This window comes from Hibiscus syriacus, unplaced genomic scaffold, assembly GCF_006381635.1.
Source record: "Hibiscus syriacus cultivar Baekdansim isolate YM2019G1 unplaced genomic scaffold, ASM638163v2 tig00110637_pilon, whole genome shotgun sequence".
Taxonomy (NCBI): domain Eukaryota; kingdom Viridiplantae; phylum Streptophyta; class Magnoliopsida; order Malvales; family Malvaceae; genus Hibiscus; species Hibiscus syriacus.
This window is the reverse complement of record NW_024062808.1, coordinates 2,852,161-2,865,497: the sequence shown is the minus strand read 5'-3', so window position 1 is coordinate 2,865,497 and position 13,337 is coordinate 2,852,161. Positions and strand designations below refer to the sequence as shown.

Sequence of the window (13,337 nt, the reverse complement as noted above, 5' to 3'; positions counted from 1 at the left end):
CCGGCTGAAACACCCATGGAAGCAAATCTGAAGCTAAGGAGAGAAGAATTGGGAAGTCCTGTGAACAAAGAACAATATCAAAGGCTAGTAGGTAAACTAATTTATTTATCACTTACTAGACATGATATTGTGTTCCCTATCAGTATAGTGAGTTAATATATGAATGATCCAAGAGAAGAACATTTAGAGGCTGTGAATAGAATTCTAAGATACTTGAAAATGACACCAGGACATGGATTAATTTTTAGAAGGAGTGATGATAGAACAGTAAGAATTTTTTCGGATTCAAGCTGGGTAGGTGAATTAACGGATAGAAGATCTACAACTGGTTATTGTTCATTTGTTTGGGGAAATCTGGTTACTTGGAGAAGCAAAAAACAGGCGGTGGTGTCTCGAAATAGTGCAGAAGCATAATTTAGAGCAATGGCACTTGGAATTTGCGAAGGAATTTGGCTTCAAAGAATGTTAACTGAGCTGGGGTTATGTGCCAACAAATGGTTTGAACTTCAAAGTGATAGTAAATCTGCAATAAGTATTGCAAAGAATCCAGTTCATCATGACCGAACGAAGCATGTGGAGATTGACAGACATTTCATCTCTGAAAAGGTGAATGGTGGAACGATGAAGCTCAATTATGTTTCAACGAAGAATCAGTTAGCAGATATTCTCACCAAAGCACTTCCAAGAATTACCTTTGATGAGATTATATCCAAGTGGGGTCTTTTCAACATTTACTCCCCAACTTGAGGGGGAGTTTGGGGAGTGTAGGTTATGCAATAGTAAGTTAGTATTTTAATATAACACTAACTCTTAGAAAGATAGATAAGGATAACTACTAAGTAGTTTACTTCTAATAGAAAACTTACTCCTAACTTTTCCTATAAAAAGATGTATTTTCACCATTCACAATATATAATAAAAAGAGTTCCTTTTCTTCTCCAATATGTTGTTTACTCTTTATCAACACCCAACTTACCACGTCATTTATAATCCCAGTGAATCACATTCATTAATTTTAAAATAACTTCCAAACAACTCCTCACTCTTTAGTTACACATAAGAAAGAAGTGAAGATTCACCTTAGAAAAAATGAGATACAAAAATGTTATTGTTTAGGATCACAAATAACGTGGTGATGAGCAGGGTCCATATAATAAATTTTCATAAAAAGGGTATTTTCGCATCTAGATGCCAAAATAGTCCTTGCATAGTTGTATTCAAATAATGCAGATTCTTGGGAACTACAAAATGAAGTTGTTTCAATAATATAGTATACAACATATAAGTTGAAGTAGTTCGAATTGTAGGTTAGAAAAATGAAGCTGAGTGCCGTAATCGGTGGCCATTTACAACCAAAACCATCGAGCTTGCAGCTTTGTCAATCTATTATGTATGAACTCTTACATACATTCATATAGAAAAGTAAAACAAGCCTCTTAATGAAACAGAACCAGCATTAAGGCAAGAAGAAGGTGAACCTTTCATTCTTCTTCTGGTGTCTTGAATGGTATGCCCTTTATTGCATGCCGGCATTGAAACCTGTAAAGAATGAAATAGGTATAAGCAAAGGTTAGGACAACTTCAATTCATAAAGAGTGAAGTAATTCGGTTGTTTATTGAATCATATGTTGAGTCTGCCTTCCAGATTATGCAAGTTGCAATAAGCCAACCAACTGCCACGTTTTCTTGTAAATGTATGAATGGTTGATTGAGTCTTAAATCAGTTAGTATGGTTACTATTTCAACATCCGATAGAAAGTAGGTTCAAGTGTGCTTAAGCACACGACATCCTCTAATTGGTTTGAGTAGTTTAAACATTGTATCGAAAAAAATGTAAGACAACATTGATAAAACATCGACAATCATTTAGCATCATATGCGGGAATCACTTCCGCTTGCTTGAACCAGAAAAGTATAACCTGAACATATAGCTAGAGAGTTGTGAAAGACTACATTCTCCAACTCAAGGTGAAAAGATTTCGTAGCCAGAGGCCAAACAAACCATTCTTAGGATGTGTTCATAGCCTTGGACAAAGGCTATAAGTACAAAACCAGTCTTCTTAGTTTAGACAGAGTTCCAAAATTTTATTTCGAAGATTGGACCATTTGGACTTTGCCTATATATTAAACTTTCCCCAGCTCATATTTTCTCAACAAGGTTTATTACCCAGGAGGGGGTCTTAGTTTTCCAATAATCCAATAAAAGGTTTAATCTGAATTGTGAAGTACAAACAGCACTTGAAACTTGACAGCAATTATGATTCATAGTAAAAAAAAAGTTATATGCAATGGAAAACAGCAACTCCTGTACCAGATTAGATCATTTGAAGAATCTATCCCTGTTGATCTGCCAGACTGTGAACTCTGATCATCATCCATTTTCAAACCTTGGGTTCTACATCTAAACCGTAACCTGAAAGGCACAATCTGATGAAGGAAAGATGCATTAAGCTCACGGCTTTCAAAATAAAAGCTGAAACCAAAATGCATATAGCTACGGCTAGAACGTAAACAAATAGTTTATTTTAAGATATCATAGATAATTTCAGCTTCATCTTTACCTTTTTACTGTATCTGAAGTCCCGTTTTGGAGGAAAATGCATAGGCAAATTGAATGAGGTGGGAGCTTTAACCATCAGAAACAACTTAGTAAGGCCTATAAAACAAAGACAACAGAGAACCATCAACTAAACTTGCACAGATTCAATTGCATTAATAACACAAATATTTCAAGTAAACTACCTGGATAGGAACTGGAACCTGCACCTTTTGAAATCAATGCCCTAATAGCCTGTTAAACAAAATAAACTACTTACATGGTTAAAAAAGAGCTACTATATAATTGAAGTAAGAACAGCACCATTAGGTACCTTCCTTGAAAGCCCTTCCGCTGTTTTGCCTTTCACGAAATTAGCTTCGACGGTCGGAGCAGGATTCGAATGCATAAAACACAACTGGTAAACATGCTGAGGGCGAATTGGACTTGCCCCAAGGACCAAAATAACCTCCTGGACGTTAGGGGTTTCTCTTATCATCAATTGCAATGCAGTTTGAATACTTGAAATTGTACTCATGAACTTCTCCATCTTTTTTATCCCTCGTTTGACTTCTCTCATTCTGCCAATGTGCTTTCGTCACGCCTTCATCTCCGTTTTCGCAAGATCCTCCTCCTAAAACTCACAATTCTTAGGGCACAAAAACATTTTCAAAATAAAAATCATAAAATGACTAAAAAACAGAAGAAAACAAATCAATGAACCAACGAAGTTAACATACCAACTCTTCATATTCAGTATGCAATAAGTCGAATTCAAGACTTATATCCTGCAAAATGCTGGATATGAAGTATAAATTACAATGAAATCAGTATATCCTATACAACATAGCTTATTGAAATAAATATATTTAAAGGAAACCAAAAAAAAAACCTTTCGAATTTCGATGTTACAAACTGATTAATTATAGGCAAGGGAAGATGGATTTAGAACGGATCCATTCGTTAAATTTCATACTGGAAAACCTATAAATTTAAAGGCGCCTTTGAGGAGTAAAGAAAGGAACATACGAAGGGATTTGCTGGTGCATGTAGAGAATGAAACCAATGGTTTCCTTGACGACATGGAGGACGACGGAGCTATCCAAGAACTCGGCGACCTCCGTGAAATGGATCTCCGGCTCGGAGCTTCCTTCTCCTTCCATCCATTCCATTTGCTTCCTCTCTTTGGATCCTTTGAAAACTTTCGGATTTTTCTATAATGTTTTTTTTAATATTTTTTATATATAAATTTGAATACAAGTTTGGAGGCGGGATTAAAACGAACGGCACGACACGAATCAATTTATTTCAATTGTATAGTTAAAGAAACTGTTGTTAGTTTTAGAAGTTGTAAGTTCGAGAATTAATGACTATAGTAGAATTATTGAAAATTAATTGTTAAATGATTGAAAGTATATAGAACAGACACTACTTTATAATTATCTTAATTTAATAAAAAAAATCGAACGAGGTCGGGATAACAATAGTAAAAGCGTAACAAGCAGGTGACAATCACGTGATCCACTCTTGTTCTTTTTAAATGCTTAATCTGAAAATAAATATTTAAGTTATATTCAAAATTAATTTTTTATGTTAATTTTAAAAAAAAATATTTACCTAATATTTTTTATGTTATACTTTTAGATATATATAGTTAAAAAAATAGTTAAATAACACATGTCATGTTTAAATTTAAAAAAAATAATTTTAAAAAATTTAAAAATATAAACATGGCATGTGTGACGTAATATTTTTTAACGGTAGATACCTAAAAGTATAACGGGATAAATATTAGACACTTATTTTTAACGAAAATTATTTAAGCACTAAAAGTTAATTTTAAGTGTAATTTAGACATTTATTTTTGTGTTAGGTATTTTTAAAAATATTAAAGGGTAAATTATACTGGTGGTCCCTATATTTTTTATAGATATACATATCAGTCTTAAAAGTTTCTTTTTGAAAGATGATAGGAGCCTCGTTAAAATCCTCTCATAATAGCATTGAACCGAAACTTAATAGGGTAAGAAGAAAAGAGTATCCAAAATTTTATTGACTTCTCCGTAAGAACTACACATCAAACTTAGTGCAAGACAGAAGACCACATCCCAACGAACTTATTCTACCGTACAATCCAACCCGTATCGCAATTACCATACAAAAACAAAACAAAACAAAACAAAACAAAATCGAAACAACAACCTACACATACAAGTTAAAGAGGAAGAAAACTTATTTGAAAGATTTGCTTAATAAAGTTTTGGTCCTTTTAGAAATGTGTCATTTTCAGGACGGTGAATGGGTTGTAACTCAAGAAGAGATTATGGCTCTCCGAGGGAGGATGTAAGTGGCGGATTTAGAAATTTAGAATTAGGGTCTAAAAATTTTAATATTCTTTTTTTTTTCAATATAATGGGTACATAAAAAATTCTTTTTCTTTTAATATATTACTATATTTAATATCTCATATAAAATAATGGATATGCATTTGATACCATATTTTGGATAAGTTATTAAATATAGTTCAATATATTAACGGAAAGATAATAAAATAAAATAAAATTCATACTCATTTTATTAGAAAAAGAGTATTAAAATTTTTAAACACATACTTTTAAATTTCTAGACCCATCACTACACACCAACAAAAATGTTATTTTATCGAATGCAGTCCTAAAACCAGAGCAAATGTACACCAATGCTTTAAAGATCTCATTTTAAAGGTGATTTTCTTGGAGATGAATCCCTCAACTATTTAATTCTTATAGCATTTTGTAATGTTCTATAAGGTTCGCCACGATCTGATGAAAGAATATTTATGTCATCGAGTAATTTTATTTTCTTCTTCTTCAATTTTTTAGGCTGACGTATATACCCTTTAGGTATTTTTTATTTTATTTTGGATAAATTATGCATTTAGGGTGCGTTTGGTTCACAGAATGTAAGATTACCAGTGGGAATAAAAGATTACCAAGGAATAGGATTACTGGGAATGTTGCATTTTGTGTTTGGTTGGTTTAGCAGGAATGTAAGATTACCGTGTTTGGTTAAAGGAATAAAAGATTATTGGAATGTATATTTGATCAAATTGTCCTTATTATATATCTGTATAATATTACAAATTGTAAAATATTTATATATTTTCTCTAAAAAATTAAATTCATAATATTTATATAATTTTTTTACAAAATTAAAAATATAAAAAAGGTTTAATGAAAAGGTAAAAAAATTTCAACCCCTAAACTTCATATAAAATTTTAATTATAGATTTTGTTTTGTAAATCTAAAATAATTTAAGGATAAATTTGTAATTTAACCTTCGTAGAATTTTTATTATTCAATGACAGAAGAATGATATTTTTGAAAAAAAATAAAAATTTAAGGGCATTTTAGTCAAAAATGTCGGTAATGTTACAATACCTAAGGGAAGGGAGGTAATGACATTCCCGGTAATATACCCCAAAAAATCTACTATTGGTAATAAAACATTACCGGGAATGAGATTCCCGGCCAACCAAACATGGGAATGTGAGATTCCCATCCCATGGGAATCCCACATTCCTTGAACCAAACACCCCCTTAGTACCTAAACTATTAGTTTCAGCCCGTTTTAATACTTAAACTTTTAATTTTTTCAAAATTATACCTAACATTTAGTTTTCATTTCATTTTAGTGCCCGCCGTTAAAAACTTAAAGCATTTAGTATCTAAACTATTAGTTTTGGTCCGTTTTAGTAGCCAAATTTTCAATTTTTTCAAAAATTAATGTTAAAATTTGAACGGGATACTAAAATGAAACAAATACTAAAGTTTTTAATGGTGGGTAATAGAATGAAACAAACAAACAAAAAACTTTAGGTATTGTTTTGAAAAAAACTATAGTTTAGGTACTAAAACGTACTAAAATTGATAGTTTAGGTATTAAATGTATAATTTACCCTTTTTGTTTTTTAAATGTAAATTCAGGCCTTTGTTATTGGGTAACTAGATTTAACCGTCGAGGAATCAAGATCACCAATATTATTTATCTAAGATTAGAATTAGGATTATTATCATTCCATTTATTTATCTTTTAATATTCTTAATAAAATCATTAGTAATATTCGAATGATATTAAACATTACTTTAATTAAAATAGAAAATATATATTTTTTAAATTATGTATCTCTATTTTAATTTAAATATCTAATAAAATTGATATTGTAACCCCCAGACCGATGCGGGTAACCCGATCCAATCCGGGAAGTCACATTAGGGTCACCGGAGCGACCCACCGTAAAAATAGCGGAAAATTTAAAACTTTTTATCATAACATGTAAACTTATAAAATGATTTATCAGTATGTATAAATAAAACAGATTTTCAGACTCGTACATAAAACAAAATTCAATTACATGCCCCCTAATCACATGTACCATACTCTGCAAGCAACGCCGGAAGAATTCTTTTAGTGAAGTCAATAATCGCACTGGTACGATTCGTTTAACCTGAAAAGGTGAGTAACAGAGTGAGCTTCGGAAAGCTCAATAATCTACAGATTTTTAGGCTGAGCTAAGGTCCATTGATATCGCAGGTAGTAACAGATAGTATTCATTTCAGATGGGAATATTTCGGATGTCTAGATTCAGGAGATCAGAATAGGTTATCTAGTGTGTTCCCTCAAAACCAGTGAAAAGATACCGATATTTTAAAACATATTTTTTTAAATTCAAAAACTATAGTAATTTCCCCATCCGTCACGAACAAAATGTGTAGGTTCTCCATAACCATACAACCCCCGTCACGAACAGTAAGGCCCTAAGCACAAAGCCAAGGAACCTGCAAGTAATCAACCCTGTCATGAACAGTAAGGCTCTAAGCACAAAGCTGAGGAACCTGCAAGTATTCAACCCCGTCATGAACAGTAAGGTTCTCAGCACAAAGCCGAGGAACCTGCAAGTATTCAACTCCGTCACGAACAGTAAGGTTCTCAGCACAAAGCCGAGGAACCTGCAAGTATTCAACCCCGTCACAAACAGTAAGGCTCTCAGCACAAGAACGAGGAACCTGCAAGTATTCTTCCTCTAACTATATCCCCAATAAAACATGTTTCATCCGTAAATGGATATATCAAAAATCAAAACATAGTTTAGGTCAAGTATCAGATCAGAATCCATGTCAGGTATCATAACAGAATTCAAATCATAAATCATATAAAATATTCATGTGATTAGGGAACACACCAGAGTTTACATATATTATTCAGAGGTACTGGATAATCTTAGCAGGCAGAGAAATACGGATCTTTCGTATACCGATAGAATGTCAGAATTTAGAATCATTATTGGAAGAGTTCAATAACTGACAGAATCATCAATTATTCAGAATGAGACTTGAGTTGATAAGAAAGAAATGAAGATTCAAGACATTTACAATCTATGTCGATTGATTTCATTATCAAACAACTTCAGATAAATATCTCCCAGAATTAATGCTTATCGACTGGTCAATTCATTGTCCTTACAGGGTATTTACACTTTAATACCACAAATTCTAGTCCATATATAATCTTCAGAATCATCGCTAAATAAATCTTCCAATGTCTTTATTTAATGTTCACGCTTCCACTATATCATGAAATGCTGACGTGCTTGATTTGTAGTTCAAGATCCATAAGAACATTACATCATGTATGTTCACTTACGTTTTCAGACTCATCTAAATCACTTACTTAATCCTTAGTCCTCGAGGTTACTAAGTTCATTTAGCATTCAAGTCCATTACAGTTACTTCGGGATTTTCTAGAGTAATTCAAACGTTCTTGAATTTTTTATACATGTTGTACTTCCGTTCCATTCAATTTGGTCGTCGTGGTTGATTTTTCGAACAAACGTCCAATTCTTAGTATTGAATGTGATCTATAGTTGAGTTGAGCTGAGTACTTTCAAAATTATCATCGAACCACACTTGAGAAGACGAACACATATTCAACTGATACCTATGTCGTTCAGGTACTGACATATCAATACGGTTGATCGGCTCACTAAAGTTATTCCATAACTTCTAAAGGTAGTCCAACACCTATGCTTATTTGGATTTCTTAATTAATCCAAGACATTTACTTAGTATAGACCATAAGGCTATTTTGGTCATTTTGGTCATCTTGGGTTATTTCCATTATAGGGGTATTATGGTCATTCTACAGATCCGATGTATTTCAATCATTTCCTTCCATCCTATCTTATTATTTAATTCCAATTTATCATCTATTTCAGTCCCTTTGAACAATTCTAATAAAAGAGCACCCTGATAAATTGTTCTTCAGGTATTTACTCGTAACTCAGATATTTTCGGGTCAAGTGCCTTCTCAGATTTTTACCAACGGAATATCAAGAATTTTATGCACTAAGTCAGGATCTTAACAATCAAATTTGTACTTAATCGAGTTAAGTACAAATCTTCAAAGTACATTCTCATTCAGGGTCAACTCGAACTATTTTACCTCTCAGGGGCATTTTTGTAATTTTCTAATCAAATAATTTCGATATTAGCTCTTAACGAAAATAATTATAATTTAAAGATCCTATGGTCAATTGTTTTGCCGAACATTCTCTGATCTTGAAATTATTCCTTAACAAACTTATAGTATCTTGCGTAAACCCTTTTTGGCATTAAAAACCAGTTATCCAAATTTTCCAAGCAAAACTAGCATTTCTTATGCACATCAGTAGTTTCATCATATTAATATGTCTTTAAAAACCTCTTATCCAACTTCCATAGTCAAATCTTGTCTTTTTATAACATAAGGGTATTTTCGTAATTTTACCCTACCGGAGTATTCTCATAATTTCTCATCCAAGTACCTTTAACATTTAACCTTTGATGAAATAAACTATAAGTTACAGATCCAGGTTGATTTCTTTATCACTAAGCATAAAACTTGTAATTTAATTCTAACAATCACTCAATTTCTTATAAAAGAACCATAATTAATTACTGAACCCTTTTACCGTATTCAGATCTAGTGTAGAAACTAATTAACTACACAAATGAGACCAACATTATCCTAAACATGCATTTACCAATATTTACATGTTCCATAAAGCATAAAGAGGTAGTAAAGTATTACCTCGATTACTGTGCCATACTGATCGACCATTAAAATTCTATTCGGACACCCTCGATCTTGAAATCATCTTCCAATATTTCCTCGGATCCATATCAACATAAATTACCTCAAAAACATAGCTTAATTGAGATAAACGGATCGAATCGGATGATAAATCAGTGAAAATAGCTTACCGGGTTCGAATTTGGTGAAACGGAATTCGGATTCGGATTCAGGATGTCGAAAGCATAAAATATGACTGTTCAGAAAGAGAAAATAACCTCAGTGACCAAAAATGCCTTATAATATACAATTTTAACCAACTTTTTTTGGATTTACCAAAATGACCAACTAAATTGCAATGCGATCGATAATTCGCAACGCGATCTCCAGTATCGCAAATCAGTTTCCAGATTCGCAACGCGAACTTCGACTATCGCATTGTGATAGTTGAAGTTCGCGTTGCGAATCTGGAAACTGATTTGCGATAGTCAAAGTTCGTGTTGCGATTTATTACAAATTCGTTGTGATAGTCTAAGTTCGTTGCGATAGTCGAAGTTCGCGTTGCGATTTATTCCAAGTTCGTTGCGATAGTCGAAGTTAGCGTTGCGATTTATTCCAAGTTCGTTGCGATAGTCGAAGTTCGCGTTGCGATTTATTCCAAGTTCGTTGCGATAGTCCAAAATCGCAATGACTGGTGGTATTGCATTTGTTTCTTAAGAATTTTCTCTAAAAAGATAGTATTCACGCGGACGTGTCAAAGACACGTATTACCACGACCACGACCACGACCACGACCCGACCCAACCCGAGACAAGACTAGACGGACGGCGGCGCGCGAGAGTCCCCCTTGTTCTCTATCACTCAACAATCATGCACCTTAAAACAACTGAATCAACAACCAATTGCATTAGTATTATACGATTAAATATGTCATAATTAAAAGTCAATCTACAATCAATCGTGATTATTGCAATTTTAAGCAAAACATTCAAAAAAATTGCATCACTCGCGAGAATAAAAAAAATTGTTATCGTGCAATTATAATCAATTGAAAATAAATTAGAATTGCATTAAAACTAAACGAACCACAAATACTTTTCATACAAATACTAAAATCATTAACTATAATTCACAAATAATATCACTATTTAAGGTTCAATCCCATATAGTATTGGGAACAAGTGTTGGTAATGCTCAATCCCACATAATATTGGAAACACTATTGGGAATGGTATTTAAGGCTTGGCTTTCTCACTTTCTTGTTGAGTGATAGAGAACAAGGGGGACCCTCGTGCGCCGCCACCGCTGCCGTCCGTCTCGTCTCGGGTCGTGGTCGTGTTCGTAGTAATACGTGTCTTCGACACGTTCGCGCGAATACTATCTTTTTATAGAAAATTCTTAAGAAACAAATGCAATACCACCAGTCGTTGCGATTTTGGACTATCGCAACGAACTTGGAATAAATCGCAACGTGAACTTCGACTATCGCAACGAACTTGGAATAAATCGCAACGCGAACTTCGACTATCGCAACGAACTTGGAATAAATCGCAACGAACTTGGAATAAATCGCAACGCGAACTTCGACTATCGCAACGAATTTAGAATAAATCGCAACGCAAACTTCGACTATCGCAACGAACTTGGAATAAATTGCAATGCGAACTTCGACTATCGCAACGAATTTGGAATAAATCGCAATGCGAACTTCGACTATCGCAACGAATTTGGACTATCGCAACGCGAATTTGGAATAAATCGCAACGCGAACTTGGACTATCGCAACGAATTTGGAAAATCGCATTGCGATAGTCGAAGTTCGCGTTGCGATAGTCGATGTTTGCGTTGGGAATCTGGAAACTGATTTGTGATACCGGAGATCACGTTGCGAATTATCGATCGCATTGCGATTTAGTTGGTCATTTTGGCAAATCCAAAAAATAGTTTGTTAAAATCGTATATTATAAGGCATTTTTGGTCACTGAGGTTATTTTCTCTTTCAGTAATTTGGAATTTTTGGTCAAAATCAAAGTCAACAGGTTTGACTGGCAATTTCAAGGCCTTCGGGTCTGAATTTGAAAAAAGGGACTGTGGAATCGGATTTGGAACGTCGAAAAATGTCAAGATAGGTATACTCGGTCAAAGTCAAAGGCCGTTTAATGCCCGGTCAAAGCTGGTCAAAGTTTTGGTCAACAGTGGTCAACACCGGTCAACGGTCAACGGGTCGGGTCGGGTCGGGTCAGAATCGGTCAAACCGGTCAAAACAGCTCCAAAACCGATCAAACCGGTCATTTTTTCTTCCCCACGCGCGGTGGCAACGCGTGGGGGTACGTGAACAATGCTACGGTGTTAGAAAATTCCTGGAAAAATTCTTAAAAATTATTTTGAGCGATTTCGAGATACTTACAAAGCTCGGTTCATAATTTTGAAAGGTGGAGAGTTCGATTTCAACAAATCAGAAACATTGGTCGCTTCACCTCCTCATGTGCCGTCGTCGACGGAGACCAAGGATGACACCGGCAGACTCGGAACGAAACAAGGAACGGGATGGTGCGGGAGGTGTCGTAAACGGATGCTCAGATCGTCGTGAATCGACGAAAAACCAATTGAAATCGAGTTATTACCGACGATACTTCTGACTGAAATTAACGACGAACGACGATGATTCACGATGAAAGGTTTGAGGGGTTTTGTTTCTCGGTCGACAACGAACATGATGGTGGTTTCGGCTCGTCGATCGGAGGTCAGACGACGAGTAGATCGGAGTTGAATGTTGTTGACCGTAAATCATATCTTTTTGGCACTAAAGTAATTATTTTCTCTGATCATGCAGCCTTGAAGTACTTGCTCAGCAAAAAAGAGGCAAAACCACGACTAATCCGTTAGATCTTACTCCTCCAAGAGTTTGATTTGGAAATCAAGGACAATAAAGGATGTGAGAACTTAGTGGCTGATCACTTAAGTCAGCTTCCAATCACTACAATTGATCCTCCCATTCGTGAAGAATTCCCGGAGGAAAGCTTGATGATGGCCCAGAAGTTAATACCTTGGTTTGAAGATATAGTTAATTACTTAGCTACATGTAAATTGCCATCTGATTTAACGAGAGTTAAAGTAAACCGCATCAAGAGAAAATCTCACTTCTTCATTTGGGATGACCCATATTGTTGAAAACATTTTGATATTTCGATATAACAAATTAAGTTAAATGAATTTTAAGATTTTCTAAATGATTTTCTAAAGTATATTCGATATAACTATTCGAATATCAAAACATTACTCCAAATACAACAAAAGTCATTTTTAATCCTTACTTAAGTGTAAAATTAAGTTTTAATCTTAAAACAATTTCAAAATAATCTTTCAAAGTATTTCGAACCATTTCAAAGCCAAAAATTCCAGATTCCTCAGAGGGAACTGATCCCCCCCAAGGGGGTACCGATTCCCCCTGAACGGTTTGGCTCCGAGATTTCCAGAATGCTCGGAGGGAACCGATTCTCCCATAGGGGGTACCGATTCCCCCTGTTCAACGGTCGAAATATTTGAATTTTACACTTAGGGAACCGATTCCCTATGAGGGGGTACCGATTCCCCCCACGCTCCAAACATTTTTATTAAATGTTTTCACACTTAAACGGCTATATTATCTTCACTAATCATCCCCAACGTTCAGAAGTGATTCAAGGTGTATTTAAGCAAGCTGAGAAGCCA

General features: G+C 34.4%; 1 protein-coding gene across 1 annotated transcript; it reads right to left on the bottom strand.

Annotated features, from left to right (window-relative positions):
* Positions 1 to 1,468: 1,468 nt before the first annotated feature.
* Positions 1,469 to 3,648, bottom strand: LOC120136779. Its single transcript, XM_039152739.1, has 7 exons — positions 3,566 to 3,648; positions 3,277 to 3,334; positions 2,871 to 3,170; positions 2,743 to 2,791; positions 2,562 to 2,656; positions 2,312 to 2,427; positions 1,469 to 1,539 (listed from the first exon to the last, which is right to left on the bottom strand). The coding sequence occupies exons 3-7, from the start codon at positions 3,114 to 3,116 to the stop codon at positions 1,482 to 1,484; spliced, it is 564 nt and encodes a 187-aa protein (XP_039008670.1). The 5' UTR covers positions 3,117 to 3,170; positions 3,277 to 3,334; positions 3,566 to 3,648; the 3' UTR covers positions 1,469 to 1,481.
* Between the last annotated feature and the right edge of the window lie 9,689 nt (positions 3,649 to 13,337).